Source organism: Aulonocara sp. 'chitande type north' Nkhata Bay, linkage group LG19 (genome assembly GCF_057382095.1).
Source record: "Aulonocara sp. 'chitande type north' Nkhata Bay isolate Kocher_YH1m ecotype deep benthic linkage group LG19, A_spYH_male_GT1.1, whole genome shotgun sequence".
Lineage (NCBI taxonomy): Eukaryota > Metazoa > Chordata > Actinopteri > Cichliformes > Cichlidae > Aulonocara > Aulonocara sp. 'chitande type north' Nkhata Bay.
In genome coordinates, this window is record NC_141362.1 from 5,961,674 (window position 1) to 5,988,731 (window position 27,058).

Here is a 27,058-nt window from a genome sequence, read left to right on the forward strand (position 1 = left end):
AAATGCTTTATCAGATTTATTAAATTAGAACAAATGAATAATGTTCAAAATGGACAGTGTCTATACTATGCTATGTCCTGTAGCACAGAAAAGATCCTAAAAATCTCTCCAGAAGCAGATTTATCACTTTGACCTCTTGTGTTTAATAAAAAGCTCCTGACATTCAGTAAAGTTATGTCTCTGTTAGCACGTTCAGTGAACTACACATTTGGTGAGGCAGTAATGTTTATATTTTATTTGTATATCTTTCATATTTCTATCAAAAAAAATGAGAAAGTTTCAGAATTTATGGCAGCGCTTCTTTTGAAAGGTAACCAAATGATCCCTGCATTGATGTGTCCATCTTCACCCTGGCAGAGAAAAGGATTCCAGTAAACTGGTGAACATCATCTGTGTGAGTTGCTGGTATGATCTAATGCCACTTTGTCAGATGTCTCCTTTCTATCACCATTATGCACACCTGTGGCATTGGTACCCTTATACTCCAGGTGTCAGAACATAGAGAAAGTTTGTTTGTTTGTCCAAAGTCCACTTTACTTGGCTGGAGGGCTGATGACGGCATAAATTTCAGGTTTGGCAGCATTGGTTCTTTTTCTCTTGCCAATTTGTTTTTTGCTTGATTATTGCTTTCACTCGCTGGTTAGATTTAGGGACTGAAAATAACTTAGTTAACACCACCATAACACCATGCTGCACAACAGTAACCCAGTTGGGACTGACAGATACTTCTCAATAATGCAATAACCTGCTGTGTCAGGGAACAGATGCCATAAAAATCCATGTGCATCGATGAACTAAGCCTACAGCTTTGAGAAAATGGCACTAACTGACATCCTTGGGATGAGAATGAGCTGGGATAGATGGGTTTCTCTGCAATGTCACTGCAGAAATGCACATACCACTGGAAGGCAGAAAGCAGCGTTTTTTTATGGCACATCTAGTAGAGCCAGGCTTCCTAGCAAAAGCAGGTGTTGTGCACCAACAGCAAAAAACATTTATACAAATATTCTGAAGAAAGATTGCAAATCCTTGCTTCAAAAGGGGTAGACTGGAACCTGTGAGTGTGTATAGCTGGGATGGCAGGATACTTGGGCATATCAAAATTCAGTTTAAGTTTAATTACAGTTTTAGGTAGGCACTGAATCACTATCTGTGACCTAGCAAGCCATCATAGGTGTCTTGTGTAGCGATGGATGTTTAAATTACAAATTTAAAAATACTTCACAAGTTTTGTAATACATCTGATGAGGCCACTGACCTAAACACTCGCACATGTTCAAGCAAGAAACTATGGAGGAGGCAGAGGAGTAAAAAACAGGTAAAGGTATGGTGGAGATAGAAAGTAAGAGAGAACATGGAAAGAATGAGGCAGAACATGAAAAGTGGCCATGATGGAAGCCTGCATGGGTCTGAGGAAGAAGAGAAGACAAGTGGTAAAAACTGAGGGGGCGGGGGGGGCCTAACAAAAACAGCAAAGCTGAAGAGAATGTGGAAGGGCACAGAGGAGGGAAATAATACCAAAGTGGGAAAGAGTAATAAAGCAAAGAGATAGTGTGGGAGCGGGAGAGAGAGAGTGTGTGTGCGTTTAACCAATCTAGGGTGTAGTATAATTGAAGTGTGTGTTTTCAAGGACAGGTAGATATTGGTCCTGAGGTGGGAAGCTGCCGACTCAGCAGGTCTGAGTTGATTACATCCTCTTTCTACATGAGGAGAGGAGAGGAGTAAGACACAGGAATGGAAAAGGTGAGATGAGAATAAGAGAAAGGAGGAGGAGGGGGAAAAGGTGAGGGGGAGGTGAGGGGGAGGGAAGTGACTGCTGGTTTTTACAACACAGAAGCAAAGTTACATTGTTGCAATGTCCCAGCAGTTATGGTTCTATTCCAAGTGTACCGCAAATGATTGATATTTCCTTCCAATGCAAACATATTCACAGGGTTATAATGGCATCATTTTTAAAGTGGAATTCCAAACTGCAAAGCCACGAATCGTCACAGTGCAACCAGCACTATGAAGTGACTATTATGTAAAATAATAACATAGTATTGTTTAATTTTTTGATCACCGTTTCATCAGTGATCACAGATTCAGAGGTAATGGCTTTACAGATTATCTGGATTATCTGTCCTGGTCAAATTACAGGATGCTGCTACCTGGATCTGTGGTCTGACTGTAAAACTGTTTCATTTTTACTAACTTTCTGAAACAGTCAGTGTAACAACCAGATTCCCACTTGATGTAACAATCAGCCAACATTGTCCTCTTTTGTGCAAGACGGAGCCCCTATTCAGACAGGATATATTTCCCTAGGGGTATGTGGGGTAATTTTAATATTACATGCACTGGTCAGTAATTTAAATCCAGCTCAGAGTGTATACAGGTTTTTTTTTTTAAAAATCCATCACCAGTAATAATTATAGCTCGAATTACCTGCAGGTTTGGACCCCACTCGCTGGAGGTCATCATGTAAATCTGGAGTTTTGGGAGTTTTCCGCGTTTTCTTTTCCTCTCTCACATTTTATCATTTCAGTGTGAACTTTGACTGTTGTGCAAAAACAGAGGTTTTAAAGAAATGTTTTGCTATTGTGTTATAACCAGCAACATGTTGGCTTGGCTGAGAATTAGTATGACAACACAGAAATCAAAACTGAGTGTACAAACACCTGCCAACTGATTACTTACCAAAGAGTTTTCAAACAATTTCTGCATTATATTTCTTTCTTTAATCGATTTACCGTTCTATGAGGTTGTCCTGATGAACGATAGATGAATATATTCTGATCTATTTCAGCATGTATTCCCATGTGAAACAACAAGTTTATCATGTAAATGTTTTATGTAAATCAGTACAACATCAGACTTATATTAAACAAAGTATTACATTATACATTCATAATACTATAATAGCGGGACAAAAGAGGACAGGAACAAGCCAAAAATGCAAGTCACAATACTCGAAGGAGCTGCAAGACAAACAACAAGTGAAACACAAAAAGCTTTCACAAATTGCATATAGGATGGACCGTTGCTGGTATACAACTGGCAGAAGAAAAAAAACTGCATTAGTTTATGTAAAATCAGGAAATAACTAACAACATGTTTGTGCTGCTTTCCGGTCCCTTATAAAACTGTTTCAGCCGTGTGCAACATCATTTACATTTTCATACATTTCCCCATCTGGGACAAAACCAGAGTCTGTGTCAGAGTGGCGTGCAGGAAATTTACACATTGTTATTTGGTAACGACGTACAAACTGCTGCTGCCGCTGCCGAGGCTCAATTGTTGGCCAGAGACATTTTCGATGCATTTTCATCCCAAAGACAAATGTAAATTCAGTTTGAAAAGGAAAGCAATTTTCACTCACACACACATCAGCAGACTGTTTTTGCTTCCTTCTCTGATAACCGTGTTTACATGCATGTCTGGACAAAACCAATCTGTTGAAATCACAGAGGGAACCACGAGCAAAACTCCATGTTTGAAACAAAACGTAAAGCGTCAGGACTGTTTTGTTTTTTTTTCTAGCCCAAGCTGTTTCCTAACAACGTGTCAAGATCTGGCCCAAGCTTGAATACTCACAGCTATACAAAAAGCACCAAACCACCGACTTGCTGCCAAAGCCTCAGACCAGCCCCCCACTCTCTCTCCCTGCCTCTGTGTCTCTCTCTCGCTCATCAGAACGGGCTAATGGGACATTTTATTGTGTTATTTTGCTCCCGGGGAGGAAGGAGAGAGGAAAGGGGGAGGGAAATGGGCCTGTTTTGGACACAAAGCCAACTTTGTGCTTTGTGGTTTTTCTGTTGTTTCTGAAAGTTCGCCAACACTGTCGCCGCCACAGCCTCCTTTTCTCTCGGCTTTGCTTTCTCTCACCCTGGTTTTCCTTCTGCTCTCAGTCTGTCCTCCTTCTTTTTCCTCACTTTGTGAGCAAAAACAGATTCTGCCCTTAGACAAAGTCAGGTGTCTGCCTGAAACGATGTCAGATCTTACAGCAAACAACTGTTGTTCTAAGTAAGGCTTTCAAATTCGACTTAGTTAAAAATAAAGATTTACAATAAGTGAGAGGCAAAAGCTTGTCAGTCTTACAAACTTAATCCCCTTTGAAAAAAGAAATTTGTTTTGTTAATAATTTCTGCAATGCTGACATTTCACTTGATCCCTGAAAATGTTCTTGAATGGTTCAAACACTGGATATTAGTGAGCGTAAAACTCCTTTAAAACCACAGTTAACCTCTCAATTGTTGGGCTCAATTTTTCTTGATACTGTGATATTTCTTGAAGTGAAATTAAAACAAAAAGAAAGAAAAAATAATAATTTTACCAGAGACCTGATCACTTGGTCAGGGCAACGTCATGAACAAAAACTAAACTCCATTATTCTGATGTGCTTCTAGTTCACTTGTTACATGAACCATCTGCAAAAACAACTTTCACCAGGCTAGCATGTATTAACAACTCATGAACAGCTGCACGCGGGTGTCACGCTGTGGGACGACAGAAAAGACACTTCAGAGTCAGAGTTATTACAAATGAGCAATATATGCGCGCTTTGTGAACAGTTACTGTTTTTGAAGCGTTACCTCAGAAGCTAAGGAAACTTTAGCTTCCAGTTTTATTTTGGATCATTTTCTGAAACAGTTGAAACTCATATAAGTCACATATAATCAGCATTCATGAAACAGACCTTTACTAACATGAATAACCCAGATATGTCCAAGTTTTCGGTGCTTTTGTAGTGATTAGGTTTTCCCTGACACGACTATGGTCCTTAGAAACAGGAGGGTGCGTTTAATTCAGTTTTCGTTGTTACTTGTGTGTTTTTTGAAGGCACACTTCGGAAAAATAGAACTAGAATTTGATTCTTAACCTGAGAGGAATCTTATAGTTAGTCGAACAAGAAAATTTGAGTTGTCTAAACTTTTGTCCAAATCTGTAAATGTTAGTAAAGCCAACTGAAAAAAATTCAAGTGAATCACAATAAAAGCTTCTGAATCACGTTCACCTGAATTTCTTACATTTTCTCAGCTTGTTGTTTTTCACAGTGTTCATGGGTTTACAATATAATCACTTAAGATTTTTTCTATTCCAGTAAAACTGAAAAATCACATTTTCTTTTTAAACGTGTTTTTTTTTTAAGTAGAGTGAGTCATTGTTAAAAAATGATTTAAAAAAGGAAAGATAAAACATGTGAAAACAACAAAGCACGTGGAAGGCATAAGTGGAGCATTTTTATCTGAAGATTCAACAGTTGCTCTACTGTTGCAAACAATATCATCATTGTCTCTGCAGAACCACTAAGTATGAAAGTATGCCCAATTCTGAGTCTCAGATTTTTTACAAAAAGTAGTGAAAAAGTCTCATTTCATGCTCCTTTTTAAACTACTTTATTAGTTGATCTCCTAAAATATTCACTTGATATATATTAAAAACAAAAATGACAAAGATTAGTTTTCCTTTTTTTTTCATTTTAATAGATAAATGACTTAAAAATATGCGATTATCAAAATGGCTCATTACTTTTATGTTACTCATTTATAAATCGCTGAACTAATCATTAAAACACAATAACGCATTGCACCAACATGTGCTAACAGAAAATGTCAACTAACTTAGCTTCTTTAAAGATCAAACATCCTCACATTCACCTAAAAGGTCAAAAGTGAAAAAAGTCAGCTGTAAAAGCTTCTGTTTGCTACACTCCATGTTGCATGTTCTGCCTAGCCATCGTCTGAAGTCTTCTAATAAAGCTGATTAAGTAGAAACTGAATACAGTTTCTAATAAGAATTATTTTGAAATGCTGCCAAGTTGTCAATAACATTTCCATTTTCTTTATCTGTAGGATTCAACCTTTCGTAAAAATGAAGTCAGCTTTATAAAAAAAAAAATCTATGAATAACACACACTTGCAGGCCTGGCTTTGGGCAATCAGGCAGGTGTCCCCACCCGCCTGCCTCCTTTAAGGCAGCTAACCAAGCTCTCCTGCAGGGCTTTAAGAGGCTCTTATCCAGCCTGCGGATGAGTTTGATTCATCCCAACAGTTGTCCGCTGGTGAGAGCCAATCAGGTCGATGAGTGAGTCTGCCATCACTCATATCCCACTCTCTCTGCCATCTCGCACTGTCTCTACACCATTTCTCACTTCCTAGTCGCGTCCCTTCTTCTTATTTTTGTATTTTTTTCTTTTCATCCTTATTTTTTTAATTATTTCCATCTTCCACAAAATCTTTACTCCACCTTCCATATCTAAGTATTTCTAAACCATCTCCGTGGACCATGTGCACCAGACTTATCTTTTTTGCACAAAGCTAAAACTATTTCATTAATAAATTCTCTGATAAAAATCTCATTATTACATTGGGATTACTACGTTTAATAATCAGTCCAATTATCAAAGCCACAATGGGGTATAAATCTAAATGAAACATTACAGGTCGCAGAAGGACAAAAACACAATTACACTGAAAATATATCAATAAATGTCTTGTTCACATAGCCTAGAGTGCCTTGTGAAGAGGTGTCATGCCTGTTTTTGGTAAGCTTTACAGACCAGTTGGAAATCATTGCTGAGTAGTAAATCTGTGCCAACAATACTGCTATGGGTTTGGTTAGGTGTGCATATATATATCTATATATCTATATATCTATGTCTATCTATCTATCTATCTATCTATCTATATATATATATATATATATATATATATATATATATATATATATATATATATATATTCCTTATATAAGGGAAAAAGAAAGAAAAGGATTGGACATCTTGAAGAATAATCTGGGTTTGTGCATGTTGCCAAAATTATGGGGACGTTTGATATCATGGTTAGGTTAAAAGGATGTGCTTTGGGTTTGACGAGTTGTCATTTCCAACTCGTCACATAGGCACACTGACTCTTGTTCAGCTATCACCCAGTCACCATTTCTTTCACTAAAGCCGAACACCATTAGCATGCTTATCCAACACACGGGGATACCCTTTTAATGTCATTTTCCCAAGTTCATGACAACCCACAGAAGTTCTTATTCTGAGGTCTAGAGGTGATGCAATCTCAGGACCTTAACCCTCAAACCAAGATTTGTAGGCCTTTATTTTTTTACTATTTCTTTTACTTTTATTTTAACTGTACATTTACAGCCCCTATTTGGTTAGAGTTGGGCACTTTCAACTGCATAAGTAACTTTAGGAAAAAGAATTCTCACTGATCAACATTTGGTTGCCACAAATACACATCGTTGTTACCATGGCGTCTAGTTCAGATGCTGGACTCGAATTTCACTTACAACTACGTACAAGTACTGTTTCCTGGAGAGTCAGCGTCTGAAAAACTGTAACTGAGAACAGGTTGTAAGTTTAGAGTACAGTCATGCCGAGCTTCTTTATCAATGCTTTTGATTGTTTAGAAATTTAAATCTCTCTGCTGTACTAACGTCTGATGCTATTTAGGCCCATCCATTGGCACCAACCTCCTCCTTACTCATGCTTGGGCTTCAACACGAGCATGAGTACATGAAACAAGAATTCACTGAAATATCTGATGCTATCATGTCTCGTTCAGGTTACAGTCTTCCCTACAAAATTTTCTTTTTAAATTTTTACCTTTTTTAGTCTATTTTTTCCAAACCTTGCTCCCAAAACCATAAATATATCATTTCCCCTCCTTACTGATTTTAATGTCCACCTCTTTTCTGCTTTTCTTCTCTCCCCATGACTTTCTCTCCCTCACCGTTGCTTCTGTTCTCCTCTCCATCATCTTTCCATCATCTTCCTCTCCAGAGCCACTGTAGTGTACTGATAGTGGGAGCACTTGTGCAGTCGGCTATGAAGTCTGTCCTCCTCCTTCTCCTCATACGTCTATCCTCACTTCCTTCCTCCTGATCCCTCTCTCTCTCTACCTGAAAATTAATTTGGTCTCCTCGAGATGCCTATCGGTGCTGAAATGCCCCCAGAAATAGATCCACAAACAGCGGCTCAGCCAAAACTCTGCTACCTGACAGCTTTTAGCAGGAATACTACTGGATGGATGGGTGGGGGGAGGGGAGCAGATGGAGAGATGAACGGAGGGACGGATAGATGGATGTAGACAGGGAGTAAATGGTAGGACCATGGGGCGTTAGTGGGAGGAATGGATTGATGACGACAGAAATTAATAGATGGATTACCTACAAATTTCTACACTTTATTGCCTAAACAAACCATCCGTTTTTAGATTGATTTCCTTCCTTCTAGGCAATCATTTCTTTCTGTTCATTTCTATGAAAATCAGCTCTCGGAGGCTCGAAAACCTGCTGCGGAGAGACATAATTCATCACAATAAAAGATTTAATCACCATTTTTCCATCCATGTTGGGGCATCATCACATGGTGCAGTAACACAGAAGCAGATTCAAAGACCCCTTTGGGTACCTTCAAAGACACATCTGAGACTTGAGAGTTGGGGGCCAAACAATAAGTTAATCCATGACAACTAAAAAGAAAAAACTAGAGTTGTAAAAGTCCAGCTGTCAGTCAGAAGCACCTCAATATCACATCTTCCACCAGGAAAGTTTCCTTAGTAAGTATCTTTAATGGTAGCTGGGTAACGTTGCAGACAACCTGACAAAGGGAAAGACTTTTATTTTTATATTTATTACCTGCTTGCCCGCTTGGAGTAGACCAGTTGGTGCCTTACAGTGGTGACAAATTGGAGGGTACGCTACATTTACTGAGATCCTTGCCTACATGCTCTGATGTTAAAATATCAAGTAATATCATGTGATGTTGACCCTCGTATGAAGATGGAGACTTGCATAATAATAGGTATGAGAAGTAATGCAAACTCTGAAATAGCCAGTGATGGACAAAGTCTCCTCGATGCTAGCACCGCCGCAGCAACATTTGGCTTTCTTGCCCAAAACAGACACAAGCAGGTGGTGATAAACTCATGAAATCCAGCAGTTAGCGTCAGAACAAAGTTTTAATCAGGATGCCCGGCAGGTAAATCTGACTAGGTTTTCAACAAGCAGAAAGCTGTGATGTCGTTTTTCTTCTTCTTCTTTGGAGAAGAGCATTAAAAAAAATCCAGCCTCGTGGAAGAAATCACAAACTTTAACCTGACTAAATAGTTAGACCTTTGTACAGTCTCAATGTGTTTTACAAAAGGTTTCTTGTCTTTCTCTCATTACGACCCAAGAGGATCAGGAGGCTCTTTTTTTTATATGAAACTGATCTCCATCACTAATCTACAAAATAACTGGGCTGTTATTGCAATTTTCTTTTTGGTTTTTAAATAAGAAAAAAAATTCAGTTGTTGTGGAAACCATTTCACTAATTCGCTAATCTCATTTGAGCTTCTGAGTTTCTCATCTCCTCGGGTCACAAAGGGAAGCACAAACTCCCGGTGCATGTGTGCAGCAGAGTTTCAACCTCAGCATGTGAGGAGAAAACCTGAGGTATGAAACAAGTCTTACTCTCAGCAACAAGACAATAAGACAGCAACAACTTTGTTCCATCAAGCTGGAGCTTCCTGCCTCTTCATGTCGAGAGAAATTAAAGGATAAAAGCTCTCGGTAACAGAATCAGGGAAAATGAAGCTTGGACAGCAGCGCGGTGCAATTTCAGCTCTATACATTTGACGTCTGACCCTTCCGCCTGGTTTCTGCTCTTTAACGGCACACATATGCAAATAACCTGCTGTTAATCTGCAGTTCAGCACTGACCTTATACCCCTGACTTTAGGTCGCTGAATCCAGTGTATTATGCTCACCTGCATCTGGTGTTAACTGTAAGAGTTCCTTCTTGTGTTGTTCACTCTGGATAAGAGCATCAGCTAAATGGTTTTCGTGCTTACACTCCTCAGGCTTTCAGGAGAAAATGAAACTACAATTTAAAGGTCTGTATACCAACTTCAGGGCATCTTCAGTCATGCTGCAGTTCAGATGTAGATGAGGAGTGAAACGCTTTGATTCAGTACGGCTCAGCAACACCGTCACAGCAGCTGTGCGATGGTGCTTTTGCTCCTGTGCTGCTCAGGTTTGTCTGGGCTCATTCTGCAAAGACGCCACCAAACAAGAATTTTGTCAGTTTTGCAATCACTCACTATGGAGGCTGAGAATTTGCTCAAACAAACTGTGCAGTGGCCGAGACAAAAGCTGTCACTGTTTTGCATGACTATCTTCCAGGGAAGCAAACAGGATATACAACCTCTAGATAGTTGTTACACTGAATCTTAGGGCATTTATGTCTGTTTATAGCAATTTAAACACAACGGTCCTCAAGCACCTACGTCCAGTAACACACAAGGCCACATTCCTTAAATGAAAAGGCTCAAATGATAACAAGAGAATTCCTTCGCTTCACGTTTCAGCTGCTCATCAGTCTGCCACAAACGCAGTGGATGCTGTCATGTGGATGAACGAACACTCCACTAAAATAAATCTGACTCAAATCAGGGAGCTGTGTCTGGCTGCATCAAAGCACTGACTTTCAGCAGGCAATCCAAAACGTGTGAAAGACAAAAAGATATAGAATTAAAAACTTTCCTTAAGATTTGGTAAACATTCAAACCCTCACTAACATTTCTCTGAGTATGCATTTTTATTTTCGTCGGCTGCAGTTTTGTCAGAACAGGTGGTGCTGATGGTGAAAGAAGAAAACCAGCGACGCACCGACGCAGGAAAGGGCCGGTCAAGGACCGGACAACCTCTGCAAGCTGGAACAAAGTGATCTGCTTTGCAACAAAAGACATTACTGTTGAGTTTACAAAGAAAAATTATAACAATAACAATAATAAAACACCAACTGCTTTTCATCACCCTCTATTCACATTCACCTGCCACATCCTTTCAAACTGAAAACAACAAACAGACCATAAAAACAGAGAGAGAGAAATTGCACAAAAGCTTCTAGTAAACACATGCTCTTGTCCTGTTGGGGTGATCATACTTCTAGCTCTGGTTTCTTGTTAACACAGACAGTACTGCAACATACAACACCGCGTTCCCTGTTCATCCCTGTGATACACTGATTCACTGCCACAAAGGCTTCTGAAATTAAAACACAACAGAACTGAGCAGACGCGTAGGTTACATTTAATTGCTTGCCATCCCAAATTCAACAGGTATAAAAAAGGGGAAAAAATGTAGATTTCCATAGAGAATATGACACCACCATGCATCACACACTGAATAAAATACAAGGAGTAAGCATGTAATTACTGGCCATCCTTGAAGCAGCGGTTACAAAGAAGCTATAGCAGATACACCAACAAGAACTGTGTTCCTCTGTAAAAGATCAGCTTTGACATTTGAAAGCATGGTGGATATAACAATATTAACAGCAGATTAAAGAAGACATACACACAAATTTAAACATGTCAACAAAAATTCAACCTTAAAAATCAGAGCAGGTGAATCGCCTTTGAGGTCATGTACAAGTCTGCTTTGTGTGACTTGAACAGGTGAGTCCATGTACATCCCTCCACATTAAAGATCACTGGCAATTCTTCAGTGACACACGCGCGCGCGCACTAGTGTTGGAGTAGTAGAATTGGCCACAAACGCACACACATGCACGTTCGGTTGCACATGTTTTCCACGACACAACGCACACACCTTCCTTGCTCGGAGCATCAACACACTGCATGGCTTCCTAACATGCACGTGCACCTTTAGGCATAGAAACACACACACGAGTCAGAGCAAAGACAGTCATCTGTTTCCCTGAGAGTCAGCCAACCGACCTGTTACCCAGCAGCCACACGCCTCTTCGTCTGACACACACACACACACACAGAGGCGCGCACGCGGGCACGCACAACTCGACTCTCCTCTGGAAAGGGTAACAGCGTTCCTCCTGACACCTCCAGCCTCAGAATAAAACGCAAAGCGACACGGAACAGCCAGCCGGGCTGCCGGTCTGCGTGCAGCTGTAAACATGCATTGAAGGAGAAGTGTGTGAGGGAACAAAAATCCAAGCCCCGTTACCGTTCTCTCCGCGTCGGGTCCTGCTGGATGCTCGGCTTGGTGGGCGCCATCTTCCTACAACAATTATTTGATTTCTTACTTTCTCTCTTTTCTTTTCTTTTTTTTCCCCTCTTCTCAGATTTTTGTGGACGCGGAGCGGCGGCGGTGCGCTGCGCCCTGACAGCAATGCGTCATGGTCGGTGTGTTAAGACAAAGCCATGTCCGTGTGTGTATGTGTGTGTGTGTATCTGTGTGTGAGTGAGAGAGAGAACGTGTGACTGTGTGTATGTGTGGTGTCAGCAGCCGTGCGCGATTGCGCGTGCGTCTAATGCTTGTCTCGCTCTCTCTCCCCGCCGCCGCTCAGGAGCGTGGAAACAACGGGTGGTGGAGGCGAAGGCAGGGACGGGGCTGCAGCAGCAGCAGCAGAGGCATGCCGAGCGGAGTGAGGGGGGAACCCGGGGTGGATGCCTCTCAGATCACCGCCGTCTCTCCCCTCCTCGTCCTTCTGTCTCTCTCCACGCACGCACAGCTTCGGCTTTTTTGGCACTACAGAGGAATTTCCCGCTTGCGCTCCGGAGGAAGAAAGGAAGGAAGGAAGGAAGGAAAAAACAGAGGCAAACAGAGGCGTCAATTCTTTACATTCTCGCCGCCACTGCAGCGCCTGTATCCCCGTCAAAATCCCCGCGGCGGAGCGTCTCTCGCCGGTCAGAGTGTGTGTGGCTTTCGGAGCATTTTCCCTCCTCTGGCTGCTGACAGGAAAAAAGGACAGCACACATCTCCGGTATTTTCTCCAGCCCCGGCGCAACAACGCCACTCTGTTGCAGTTGGAGTGTGTGTGTGTGTGTGTGTGTGTGTGTGTGTGTGTGTGTGTGTGTGTGTGTGTGTGTGTGTGTGTGTGTGCGTGCGTGTGTTTATTTTTTTTTTTCATTTCCTCCTGTATACAGGTTGCCCTGTGGGTTAATTATCAAAAAAAATTTACCACCTAAATAAATTTTTAAAAATGTAATAAAAAAAGAAGAAAAGAGAAAAGCACGAGACGTTGAGTGGAAAGAATGATGGGTGATTTACTTGGATTGTTTCCCTGTAAATCAGATCTGCACACCTCCACCCTCCACCCCCTTCACCTGGCTTCCTTCACTGTCAGTAATAAACACATCACGGCAAATGTCTCACTTCAAAATCCCAACTCAGCTTGTTGTTTTCGTTTGTTTTTTGATATAAAAATAAATCAGCAGTTTCCTGGTCATCTGACGAGTCTCTGTCATGATTTTGATATTGAGTTTGCGAGCCTCTAAATTGAAACAAAGTCCCCTTCTCCATCTTCTTCGACTAAATAAATCAAATAACCTGCTCGGTTTTTTTCTTTTTCTATTTTTCGTATTTCAGGTTACTGAAATATATTTGCCTCCAGGCTTTGATGTTTGCGCGTCAGCAAATGGCTCATTATCGTCCAACAGAAACTACCTTTTACTTCTTCTTTCCCCTCTTTCATTCATTCATTTAAATTCCACCGTTTTCAGTGTATAATTCATTGTAACCTAATCGCTGTGCTGTGTGATTAACCCCCTGGCTGCAGCCCTAGAAGCTGAAAAAGCCTCCCTCTCTATACCAATGACCTGTCAAGGTCAAAGGCATGCTGGGTATTCTCCACACAAACACGGGGTTACAGGCGGCGCAGTGGCAGAAAATAAAGACTGAAGATGGGGGAACCGTGACCTCCAGCCGGCGATCGTCGGGAGCTGTGAGCCGTTAGTGCCCATGTGCACTAACGGATTCTTAGAAGACCTGAACGTGTGCGCGCTTCATTTTCACCACTTTTAAGAGCCGCTGCTGTGATTTACGGTTAAAAAAAAAAAAAAATGTAGTTGCAGTTTCGTATCAGAGCTCAGGTCTCAGTAACCAGAGGTTGGTTTTTTTTGTTACTTCGTCTCTGGCTCCCAGTTTATCCAGATGTGATTTAAAAAGCTGCTTCAAAGTAACATTTTCTTTTGATCACGCCAAAACCGGAAAGGTCACAGATCTGACCCTCATCAGTACACCTTCACAGCGCCCTAAAGTGAGCTTACTTCGTTCAAACAGCATAATCTTGATAAAGATAGAAATATAGAGCTATTTTAGAATAAACACATTTATTCTATGGGTGTTGGTTTCGTGTAGATTGAGGGTCGAGTTTTACTCTAGCTGTGTGGCCACTTTGCGCCAGACCAGGTCCCGAGCGTTCGCTCTTTTCTTTGAGGTTTGGCTGCTCCTTCTCTCCCCGTCTCAGCCCTGCTTACTGAGAGCTGTCAAACGGAGGCGACGTGGATAATGGAGCGTAATGTATAAACATATTAGCTCCCAGCTGTTGGTGGAGGGAAACATTATGTATGGAGAGAGGGAAGAGGGGCAGCTCGGTGAAAAGACACTGCGTCTGAAGAAAAGCTGAGCCTTTGCGGCCGTTACAGACACAAACACTCAAAATGGGCCCCATGTGCCAAACTGGCCCTTCCCAAACTGAGGTCTTAGGGGCCTCAAAGGTCCTTGAGAAGTTCAAACAGGCCCCCAGCTGCCGATGACGACACAGTTAAATTACAGCAGGTTTTATGTCAGTGGAAATGATGCGAGAACGTGCCACGCCACTACTCTAATCCCTTCAACTGTGGACACAAACACTGCCCACTGCCCAAAATCCTCCCTTATGGGGGTCTGAGGTCTATGTGCGCCCAGACGCTTTGCTTTAAATAACAATACAGCCCTTATTCGCCTTGTATTTGTTGCTTTAGAGGGCTGAGACACTCTCAGTGCACTCGGAGAGGCCCCTGCAGTGATTTATGTCCTGTTTGCTCCCCACAGCTTTTAGACTTTACACACACATACGCACACAGAGCTATGCCCCATAATGTGGAGAGATTGTCCGGTAATAAGGCAAGAGTGTGCGTGTGTTGGGGTGTGTTTCTGCCCCCTGTGGCTCCAGATGATTAGAAAAAACAACCCTACTGAGTGGCCGGACAGGGAGGCAATCATTTAGATTCAGAGTAGAGGGGGGAAATAAGGGAGGGGGGGGATAGGGGGCTATGACTGAAGTGAATTGTCACAAGAGAGCAGGTTGGATTCATGACCAGCTGGAAAACATTCAGCACATTTTTGTTTTTCCTGATATAATCCAATATGTTTTCGCTGTTATTAGCAGGACATCATCCCCAGTTTTCCATTGAATTACCTCGACTTTATTCCAGAAGTCGTGTTTTAATACTTGAACCTCATTCCTGAAAATAATTTTTCACTAAATCTCTGCAACCTCATTCCTCCGTTTCTTCCACTGCTGCTCCATCCTCTCTGTCTTTGCTGAGTGCACATATTTTTATACTTTTCTTCACAAATTTGCTTTGAAACACAAAAAATAATCCCAAAACAAACTGTGGATATTGACCTTAATCCTCTTATGTGGCATTAAAGTCACAATATTCCTCTTTTGCTTGTGGATTTGATGGAATAATTGAAAAGGAACGGCAACTAACTGAGAAAATATTTATCCCAACGTATTCACTCAAAGAATAAAAAAAAATCCTCTCCATCTAGTTTTACACATTTCAAATGAGTTTCGTGTATTCTGGGGTTATAGGTGATTTTCACAGGTTTGATTTAAAATCTCAACTGACGATGAAGTTTTGCTTCATGATACCTTAAAAAACGACTTCAAAAATACTAAACCAAAAAGTGTCCACTGAGTTAGAGATGCCCAAGTGTGCCTGAACATAAAACATCCCACGAAGGGGAAAATGATTGATTTCAATAGATGTTAGTAGGTTTAAATACTTTTATCGCAGTCAAATCAATTATAGGAGCACTGAGGAGCGGAGATCTCTCCGCAAGGCCACTTTGATACAAGTATGCTTAGTTTCGATGTGTTACTTTTCCAAGATTTCTTTTCAACTCCCTTCCCATCCTACGCTGACTCCGCTACAGGTCGTTAATCCTGTAGATTTCCCACATACCTTTGTTGGTAGGCGGTGATTCCCTGCACGCTCTGCGGGGTCCCGTTCGTGGCTCCGGGTACCGGCACGGGCACCCGACCCACCGGGGGTCCGGTCACCATCCCCCCTCCGCCGCCTCCTCCTCCAGCTCCGGTTCCTCCGGCCGCCGAAGCCGTCACCTGGACGCTGAAATCCGGGAAGATCCTGATCATGGTCCCCGTCGTCTCCGATGCGCTCCCGCTTCTCTACTTTAACAACCTCCTCCGGCGCTTTCTCCCAACACAGACCAGTCACCGAATACTGGGATCAATGGGATCAATGGATGTATTGATTCAGCAATTAAAGATAAACAACAAGTTTCTTTTTGTTGATTTGTCTTCTTCTTCTTTTTCCTCCTCTCTTTCTAACCTTTGAAAATAACTCTCAAGAAAATCCGGATCACGGTGCGTAAAACAGTCACAATTCAGTGAATCATTAGATAGCTGAGAAGAGTGAGTGTATAAAGCGCAAAGACAAAATATTATAAACCTTTTCCTTAATTGTTTCCTCTTCTTTCTCCTCCTCTCGGCTTTATCCTTGAGAAATAACCCGTGTGCTGCTCCGGATCATGGTCCCGGAGTGCGCGCAGTCTGCCTCTTCTCTTTCCACCTGCTCAGCAATCAGCGGGATCGGTGGATGTAAGAGGTGATTATTTCACCGACTGGAGACCGGCGGACAGCCGTGTTTGTGCTGCTGTCTGCCGGTGCAGGAGCTCCGGACTCTCCTCTCTCTCACGCGGGCACCGCCGCCGGCATCCCGTCCCCCGGCTCTCCTCCGCCGGGTGTGTGCCGGTTGGTCTTGTGAGTGTTGTGGGAAGAGCAGACCTGAAGTGGAGCAGTCAGTCTGTCAGCCAGTGAGCGCGCGGCTCTCAGCAGCACGAGCTCTGCAATGACATTGGTGTAATACAGTGATACAGCAGCGGCGGCGGCGGAGGCAGCGCCAAAGTATGTGTCGGTATGTCGGCGAGAGCCTGCGTGTGTGTGCGCGCGCGTTTGCACTTGTGTGTGTTGTCCTCTGCGCCCCACTCACACACGCACATACAGAGAGAGAGAGGGGGGGGGGGAGAGGGAGAGAGAGAGAGGGAGAGGGAGAGAGGGCTGTTTGTTCAGCAGGACGGCATTTCCCCTGGCTTTATTGTGTAGAGTAACTGAGAATCAGTTTCCTGGACTTTTATTTTAAGTCGGTTTGATTTGGAGCATTTTGTTTATTCCAACAGTCTTTCGGAGCATTTTTTTTAATGTGTTCAAACGTATAAAAGTAAAAAGGTCTTTAAAGTAAAACAGAACCGTTTTAAAGATTGTTATTGCCTTTGAAAAGTTAAAAAAAAAAACGTCTTTAAAGAAAAAAAGACAAGCTTCACCGTGCGTAAAGCCAAAAACTCCCCACTTCACTCAACAAAATAATTTAAAGCACCACATTTGAACTGAGGATACAAAAGTGGATACAAGATGTATCCAGACTTCAGGACGTTCACTTTTCCCCGTGCTGTGTGTGTGTATCAGCTTACTCTGGGAATTGAGACGAAATAGTGCGGGTTTCTGTGCCCAAAAAGACGCAAGAGCTGCGAAGCCCGAAGAGTCTCTTTAAGTGCAAATAAAGGAGCTGTGCTTGAGCGAAGTGTTTTGTCATCATCAGGTGTCTGTGCGAAAGTGCGTTGAGTATTTTCTCTCTAATCTGTTTTCTGAACAGACAAACCAGCTCGACTGTCCTCTCCCCATTCACTGAAGCGCCGTGTGTGATCAGACTTTCGAATAAAGTCGAATTCAGCAGCGCTCCTCCTCAGACTGTCTCCTCCCCTTTCTCTCACTCACACCGGCTCTCCGCCCTCACTCTGTCTCTCTACTGCTCACTCACACAAACTCGATGCTACAAGTAAAAGTTCCCCAATCAAGTAAAAGTATTTATTGTACAGTAATTATAATTGGGTTTTTTTAGCTCACTATAGTCTCGGGTAGGTTCATGTTCAATGAAACAGAATGCTTTATTTTTTCATTCGATTTTTGTACAGCCACCATTGGGTGAGAGACGGGGTGCATGGTGGAGAATTCTCACAAAAATTCGGTAGAAAAGACGAAATGCTGCTCAAATGTTAAAGTTTACAACTAAATGTTTAATTACTTTCCAGCCTTGGCTCATTCAGGCTACTGTAGCATTTTCAGTCCTTGTGTTATACTCCATTCAGATATGAAGGTCATGGGAGTCTGAAAGCCCAGAAAAACAAAGCCAAAACCTGCAGTTCTTCACCACTGGCCACTAGAGACTGGCTCTAAAAGGAAGTCAGTCCACAGACTTTCAATTTAAGAAGTTCAATTTTAAAAAATAATTTAAAAAAATAATACTAATAATAATGATAAAAAAAACATTTCGACCTTCATAACAAATATGTGCATTTTGTATTGCTCTTTATTCCGAATAACTTTAACACTTAAAGTAGAGCGTTCCCACACAGCCAGTGAGCTGCTGCCAGTATCTGTCTGCTAGGTCAATGTGGCTAAGTCACTGAATTGGACTACTTGTCTATGTTTTTGGTGTTGGTGCCTTTTCGAGCGTTGTTATTTTAGTTACTTGACAAAAAACAGAATTAGCTGGTACCAAGCACAATCGTAGTAGTAATTGTTTAAATGGACACAGGAGAAGTAGAAAAGGTGTAAAACCTGTGAAAATACAGGTGAAAATCTAACAATCAAGCCTTACTTCACATTCCCAAAGCATTCCAGTGGGCCAGATTGGAGTCTTTAGTGGGCCAATTCTGGCTTCAGGCCTTATGTTTGGCACCCCTTATCAAGCAGATGTACCTGGCTTTGCTTTTGTACAATTTGTGAGTGTAGGGTTGTAAACAGCTTTGCAAGCTTTAGCTGATAACTTAAGAGTTATTAGCTAAAGCAGATTATTTCTAGCGCTAAAAAAAAGCTCTAAAAAAACCCTTAAAAAAAAAAAACCCACAGCACTGGGTAAAATGCTAACAATGAGCTTTTAGCATGCATACTCCAAAATCAGTGGATAATGTCACAGTTGACAAAGTTTATTTCATAACTATTTAGACAAAGATACAATGTTTGCAATTTTGCCTCTGTGCATCACATTAAACATTCAAGATACGCAGACTTTCATCTTCAAGTAAGGGGGACAAAAGAGGACAACAAAAGTATTTCTGTCTCTCTCTCCTCACCCTGAGCGTCAGATGGACATCCCTCCTTGTCGTAATGCCAGAGGGTTCTTCCTGTTAAAGAGGAGTTTTTCCTCTCCACTGTAGCCAAGCGCTTGCGCATAGGGGGAGTCATCTACTTGTTGGGGTGCCTTGAGGTGATGATTGTTGTGATTTGGAACTATATTGATAAAATCATTGAATTGAATGAATACATTAACTGCAATTTTTCTATACAGTTCTCAATTTTCAGAGGCTCATTTTAATTAAATGTATCAATAAAATATTGATGTTTATAGATATTATTTACATGTGCCTGAACTGTAGGCACATCAGCATACAGAACCATATAATTTTGTTCGGATGTATAGTAGCATGTTTTTGTGTTTTCAGACTCCCAAATTCGATCAAGAGAATTGGAGCCACATCATTAATCACTTGTCTGAAGTGCTCAGTTAAAGTCAGACTCATTTAAATGATGCTGTCATGATAGTTTTTTTTATATTTTTGCAGCCAGTTTTTACATGGTATACATTATATTAGATACCTGTAACGCAATATCAAAGAATAGCAGTGAGCGATGTGCTATCTTTATGTATATATCTGTAGATGCCTAGTGTATTATAAAGTGATGCTTAAGGGACCATACCAAACGTCAGTATTTGATAACTTAGAAATGACAATGGCCATATTCAATTTGACTATACTTTCCCTGAATGCTAGTAGCACAGAGGGAACAGCATGGTTCATGTAAGGGTGCTACTGTAATTCTTTTAAGGTTAAATGTCATTAGATGTAATTCTTTTTCAAAATATATCTGCATGTATCAGCTTATACACAATCACAATAGTTAATCTGATGATCTTCTAGACTGGTTAAAACACTGAAATTAACCATCTTATTTCTTTACTTCCTTCTGCATTGGTCAAGTTTGCAGCGGTTGCTTTTATTTTTGGCTCCACCTTCTGAGGATTAACTCGCAGCTTTGCCTCTGAGACACGTTTGCAGAACTAAAACTATAATTTGCATCGTGACATTTTCAGCAAAGGCATCGAACCCCCAACTCTGGCGATTTTACTGCTCTCCTCTTTCTCTTTATTGAGCCATGCAGGACACATTTTCAATATTTCATCCTCCTCTAGACTCGCTGAAACCCCACCAGGACCCCTGCAGGGACTCCGAACCTCACTTTGAGAGCCTCTAATAACCCGCAGTTCTCGTCTGTCCTCCGAAACAAAGCATTGCACTAATAAAATGTCCCAATTGAGCTGATTAAATACCAATAAAAACACACAGCTCGCCTCTCCGCCAGCCTGAAGTCTAAATTGGATCGCAGCTCTAACCAGCAGCTCCTAATGAAAACCACCACTGCAGCCCCTGCCTCGCTCCCCCACAATACAGTTTACCTCTCTCTCTTTCTCTCTGTGTGTAATGAAATCAAATGAATTGAACTGGAGGTTTCAGGGGAGACATGCTGGACCCCCTTATAGAATTAGGGCTGAACAGCGCGCGCGTGTGTGTGTGTATTATACAGAGATGTGTGTCGCTGCAGTTTCTTTATATGACCAGATGACCATCAACTCATGATGATGACGATGTGTGCGCGCGCAAACATTTGCCTCAGTATGCGTGCATTTGATATTCACGTGTGTGTGCATGTGAATTTGTGTGTGCGTGTTTGCATAGCAGGCTGCATGGTGCATTAGTGAGCTGTGACCACCTAAAGTACAGCAGACAGAATCAGGACAGTCAACCTGCTGTTATCCCCCAGGACAACATGCAAACATAACACATGCACACATTCACACAGAAACACACATTCATGAGCTCTGGCAGCAAAATAACAAATACTCACCTGTCACAGATACCTTCTTCTCTCATGGTGCATTCAAGTGCAATTCAATCAGGGTATCAAACTTCAATGGAAATATGTCAAAAACTGGCGGATAATAAATGCTGACAGACAGTATTTGGTCAGATTTTTAGATTTGTTCTTCAGTTTTTGGTCAGACAATCCGAGTCCAGCTTTGTCAGATTTACAAGTTTATCTTCACAGTTTAGAAAGGATTTAGCCAGTCTCTAAAGACAAACTTAAATAACACATGAAGACCTTACTTAGATACAGACAATCAAAATCTCCATGTAGAAGTAAAGGATTATATTATATTTACTATATGCTAAAATTTCCTCTTTTCTGGAAACATAAAGACACATTTTGCGCTGCCACCAAATGTTACTCAGCAAACATTTTGATAATGAATGAAAGTTTAGGTCATGATTAAAATTTGTGCATCCAACGTTTGGTGGTTGTCCTTGACTTATTTTGTTTTTTAACAAAAGTATGATCAGTATTTTCTGGTTTGTACGAGGGGGTCTTGCCTAGCTGTCATCCCTCTGCTCTTCCTGTATGAAAATGTATGGTGTATTGGAGTGTATTTCTTTTCTCCTAACTGATACGTGATAGAAAACTGAACAGACAACTAAGCTGCTTATGTCACATGACTCAGGTTAGATGCTGATATGGTTGTTATCATTAACTTGTAGTTATAAAGTGGAACGCAAACCGACCCACATCCCTCTACTTGCACATATCCTCCCCAACCAGCTATAAAACAAAAAAATCAAGAGGATCTCTGATATTTTATCTGCATTTTTTCTTCATTTTTATAATTAGCAAAACATTAACATTTTGCTGCCAAGGTTTCTCCAACAGACCAAGTCCAAACGCAGGACACAGTTACAAAGTTAAACTGTTTAAATGAACAGAATCTTAAAAAAGAACATCACATGTAAGTTAAACAGCTGGAACCTTGATCACTGTTTACAGGTAAGTCTTTAAGTAAGTTCACAGGCTGCAGGCTGTGCTCAGGTAAGTGTCTTTAGGCAGGTTAACAAACAGGAATCTGAGCATCTTTCCCCCGGAGCCGATTAATCTGGGAACAAAGTTCACCTGAGTTGCTTTGGGTAAGTAACAGAAATCAGAGCTTCTCCTCTCTTTCTCCGGGGCACAGCTCCAGTCCTCAGAGCTTTAGAGTTGGTGAACAAAGATGGCTGGGAGGAGTGAGAGTGGGTCAGGCAGCTTTGCACGTAAATATTTCTCATTTTTATTCCTACGAGGAAGGAGGAGAGAGCAAGCAGGTCAGTTAAAGCAGCATTGCAAGCTGTCTGCATTAAACTCACACAGGTGTTGGACAACAGTCCAGCAGGAGCAGCGGTGGAAGGCGGGTTTATGTACTGGACTAAGTGAAGACGAGGGACAAATGTGTTCACTGGACTTCCTGAGACTACGCCCACTACTGTGAATGGCTGGTGACATCCACACTTACATTCACACAGATAGAGCCACGTGATATCAATTCCCTGAAGACACTCTGAACTGAGCCTATTACATATATATGTCTATGTCTCCACTAGTTTGTCATTTTGAATCAGAATAAAATAATAGAAATTAATAATAAATGGTTATTACAAGTGGTTTAAGTGTTTTATTTTATGTAATTTTATTAGTGTTTTTTATTGACTGTAGAGTGTAGAGCCCACATCTGAATAAAAAGATGAAAAAAACTACTGGGATTAAAAGAGTCAAGTCATGGACATGAATATTATTTTAGACTGAAGCACTTTAAGATTCCAAAACTGCAGTTCCTCCAACGGCCTCTTGAGGCTGACTCCAAAGGAGAGTTACTCTGCATACTACAAAAATGTCCAAAAAGTTGGGGTTTTTTTTATCTTAATGGTGACATTTTGGTCCCCGTTTCACACAATTATGGGAAAACAGAATTTTATTCATCATTATGCCCGAAGACACCCCCACATCACGTTTAGTATTGCCTATCCAGATTCAGCCAGTTTCACCATCAGCAGTCATCAGTTTTTCTGACTCGCTGTAAAACACAACAAAAGTCAATAATTCCCCCTCATGTCTCTCTAAATCCATTTTGGAGGCAGCCTGTCATCTCTGCAGACACACGTGCCTTTCTATTAAGCCAACCATCAGTCCGTTAAAGATCACACGTCTCTGGATCCTCATTTGATATTTTTTTTTTCATCATTGGTGAAAGACAGCAGATGACAAAGAAATCATACTTTTCTGTCCTGAAGATCCGTTTGCTGACAAGAACTCGTACACTGTGTTTTCAATGAGTGATGATTGATGTACACAGAGCCTGCTTACGAAAGATGACGAGTGTCACCAAATATTATTTCTACATTTTAAACCTATGACACTTCTGCTTAATAAATGTGATTTCCTTCCTTTCCCAGAAAGATCATGAACTCATTTTTCTCCTTAACAACACTTTCCCTTTATTTTAGGTGCTGTAAAGAATTTTGGCCCACTGTTTTTCAATGTTGCCTCAGTTCATTGAGGTTTGCAGCTATGCATTGTTGCACAGCTTTCTTGACGTCCCACAAGCTTTAGTTGTCAACGGATGACGGATGGCCTCACATTTGACTTTACAATACTTACAGGAGATCATGGTCATCTTAATTACTGCAAAATAAGCCCAAATCTTTACCTCTCCACCTCCGACAGTTTGTACGAGGTGTTTGTATATATATTAACAAATAATACCGCAAATTCTGACTTTACAGAATTTGATTACGTGTAAATTTTCCACATAATTTTGTGAAAGTATGATGCAAAATGTTACATTTACAGGAAAAATTAAATTTACTGGATTTTTATACATTCAGTTTATAACAATCATATTTTACTGATTAATTATTTGAATAAATAATATCCCCTGTACATAAACTCAACACTTTTTAAAAAAATTCTACACAACAAGTTGCATTTTAATCAAAATTCTAAAAGTTTCTGTTTTGATTTAATCATAATTCTCTAACTGTTGACTGTTTGGAAACAGGCGACATTGTGGGAGGATGTCCTGTCATAAATCCTAAAGCAAACACTGGAACCAGTTTTAATTTTGACAGCAAAACTTGATTTCGTTTTAGCCAACCTTCTGACTAAAATGTCATTTAGTTTTTTAGTCATAAAATTCTCTTGTAACTGGTTTCTTCCTTTTAAAGGGGAGTTTTTCCTTCCTACTGTCACCAAGTGCTCGCTTCTGGGAGCTTGTCTGATTGTTGGGGTTTTTTCTGTTTTATTTTAGGATCTTTTCCTTACAAAATGAAGTGTGTTTATACTATTGTTGTTGTGATTTCAAGCTATAGATAGGGTGCTGTTTTGTCTTAAACGTTCTATTGACTGAGGGCTATCTTATCGTGGCTCAAGAGTTGGGAGTTCGCCTTGTAATCGGAAGGTTGCCGGTTCGAGCCCCGGCTTGGACAGTCTCGGTTCGTTGTGTCCTTGGGCAAGACACTTCACCCGTTGCCTACTGGTGGTGGTCAGAGAGCCCGGTGGCGCCAGTGTCCGGCAGCCTCGCCTCTGTCAGTGCGCCCCAGGGTGGCTGTGGCTACAATGTAGCTGCCATCACCAGTGTGTGAATGGGTGGATGACTGGATATGTAAAGCGCTTTGGGGTCCTTAGGGACTAGTAAAGCGCTATATAAATACAGGCCATTTACCATTTACCATTTTATGAACATCCACTAGCTCAATTGCAGCTAATTTTGGTAAAGTGGCATTAACAGGAAATGAGAAGGCTCTCCAGTCTTACTGGGTTTTTAGCTAACAAGAAACAACATTTGAATACTGGGCAGGAGACAATGCACTGAGTAATGAGGTAAATATTAATTTTCTTAAACTTTCGTTTTTACCCCAAAAGCCTCCAACCTTTTATATGGGTAATAATCTGTAGCTCCATTGAGTTATTATGTGCTCATCAACATTTTCCTACTTTTACATATTGTTTAATGTAAAGAACTCTATAAAGTGTTGAGTTTATTTATGTATAGAGGATATTAATATCATTGTCTGAGAAGTTTGGTTTTACTGACCACAAACTGCTGCGTGATGCAACTTAATCAGTGCAAATGCAAAGCTTTAACAATGTTAATTCTTTTTCTCTTTATGACTTCATCATTTCATCAACCTTCATACAGTCAGTGGTATACAGTGATGCCGACAGGTAGCCCAGCCAGCCAATCAGACAGACAGCGTCCAACGACAGCCGCCCACACTGCCGGCTGAAAATGACAGCTAAATCTCTCTCCCCTGTAATCAAACTAATAATGTTACCCTCTTAATATTTCCTCTCTCCCCACGTTGATGGATGGGGTCAGGCTGCGATTCCCTCGGCTGAGGTCTGAGGTCAAACCGAAGCCTCAGCTCTCTGCTCTGCCACTGTAATGGGGGCTGAAATATTAGTCCTAAACGCCTGCGGATGCCCTGATGCTGAAGCACAGATGATGAATTAACTGCTCTGAGGAATTACAGATGGAGCATTTTGAAGACACACACAGTTTTCACACACTCATCTACACATCTCCACATCTCCACATGCAAATGATTGATAATATACATCACTGACATTAACTTTATCTCTTCTTTTTTGTCCTTACCCTCAGACACATACACACACTTAGACACGCACACACACTTTCTTATGTATGCTAATGATTGATCAAGGTCTCTGGCTGACGCTGGCATCATCATTGCTTTTATTTATTCTACGGTTCTGAGCGGCTCTTGGCCTCTCGCCATCGCGTATCAAATTGTTTTTTAAATGCATTTTGACGACTGATGTGAAAATGCAATCAGGCTAAAACTCCATGAATCCATATTAGGAACACTCACACAGACATGTACAAATGCACACACACACACACACACACACACACACACACACACACACACACACACACACACACACACACAGTTACAACCATCAGGTTCTCATAAGGCTTTAATGAAGCCGTACTCGGCTGTCAGATGATGGTCACTCCTCCAAAACTTTTTATTGTTTTTAGAGTCTCAGTGACATCGCTGTTATTATTCTTCCACCCCGCATGCATCAGGCTCAATTTCTACTTCCAGCTGGGAAAATAAAATTATAGGAAACAGCCCTTTTAAGAGGGTTTTGATTGTTGTTATCGTCAAATACCATGAAAGACAAAACAAATGTAGGTATCTATTAAATGCTAAGTATTGTGTGTATGCAGAGTCTGATGTATTCCAGGCATCGTTTCCACAGAGCTCCTCTGTTTTCCAAAACCTATGACAAACATTAATAAGGCACACTGCTTCACTGGTTCACATGTTCGTTAATTACAATAAACACAAAAAAGTACAACAAGCTGTACTTTATTGTGGAAAAAAATGCACATACACAATCCTGCTGCCACAAATGATAATAGTCAAAAGCAGAAAAGTATTTTGATCTTTTACCTTTTGTTTGCTAGAAAAATATTAAACACACGCAAGTTGTCAGTTTCTGCTCCTTGGATCTGATTTGCAATTAAATACATTTGTTTATTCAAAAAGGACCATGCATATTGATTAACATGAGGTAAATATGCCAGATTCAGTCATAACTGGCTACAACTGGTTTCTCTCTGACAGAAAACAGATTTGGGTGACGGCAGTCTTTGACCAATGAACAAAGGGAAAGGCCAAGGAGCTCAGTGAAGATAGATAGAAGTTTTATGGTCAAATGAGACAAAAGTTTTAGCTACCGTTAATGCTACAATTCTGGTAGCTGCAACTTGCTATTCCACCTCGGAAAAAGCAGTGTTGCCAACTTAGCGACTTATTTAGCGACTTTTTTTCTAAACAGCAACTAGCGACAAATCTGACGACTTTTGCCGGTGTTATTGGTGACTTATGAAGACTTTTTGATGTGAAAGCACTTATCGCTCTTACTCTCAACTAGCAGCTGGTGCTGCCGTGTGACTGCAGACTCGCACGTGCCAAAGCGCTCAGAGGTGGCGGATAGTCCTCACGAAACAGTCGCCCCAAGCTGCCGTCAGAGTAGAAGATGCTGACCCCTACACGTCCAAACTACAAATGAATCACACATGAGCGAAGCCGCTGCTCCCGTCCTGACTGTAATGCAGTCAGTTCTTCTTTTACTCTT

General features: G+C 41.2%; 1 protein-coding gene across 1 annotated transcript in view; it reads right to left on the reverse strand.

Moving 5' to 3' along the window:
• The window catches only part of npas3 (neuronal PAS domain protein 3), a 387,868-nt gene extending 371,064 nt beyond the window's left edge, over window positions 1–16,804 (reverse strand). Inside the window, exon 1 of the mRNA XM_086274721.1 lies at window positions 15,915–16,804. Within this exon, the coding sequence (XP_086130847.1) occupies window positions 15,915–16,105 (191 nt within the window). The 5' untranslated portion in view covers window positions 16,106–16,804. The remainder of the gene's footprint in view (window positions 1–15,914) is intronic.
• Between the last annotated feature and the right edge of the window lie 10,254 nt (window positions 16,805–27,058).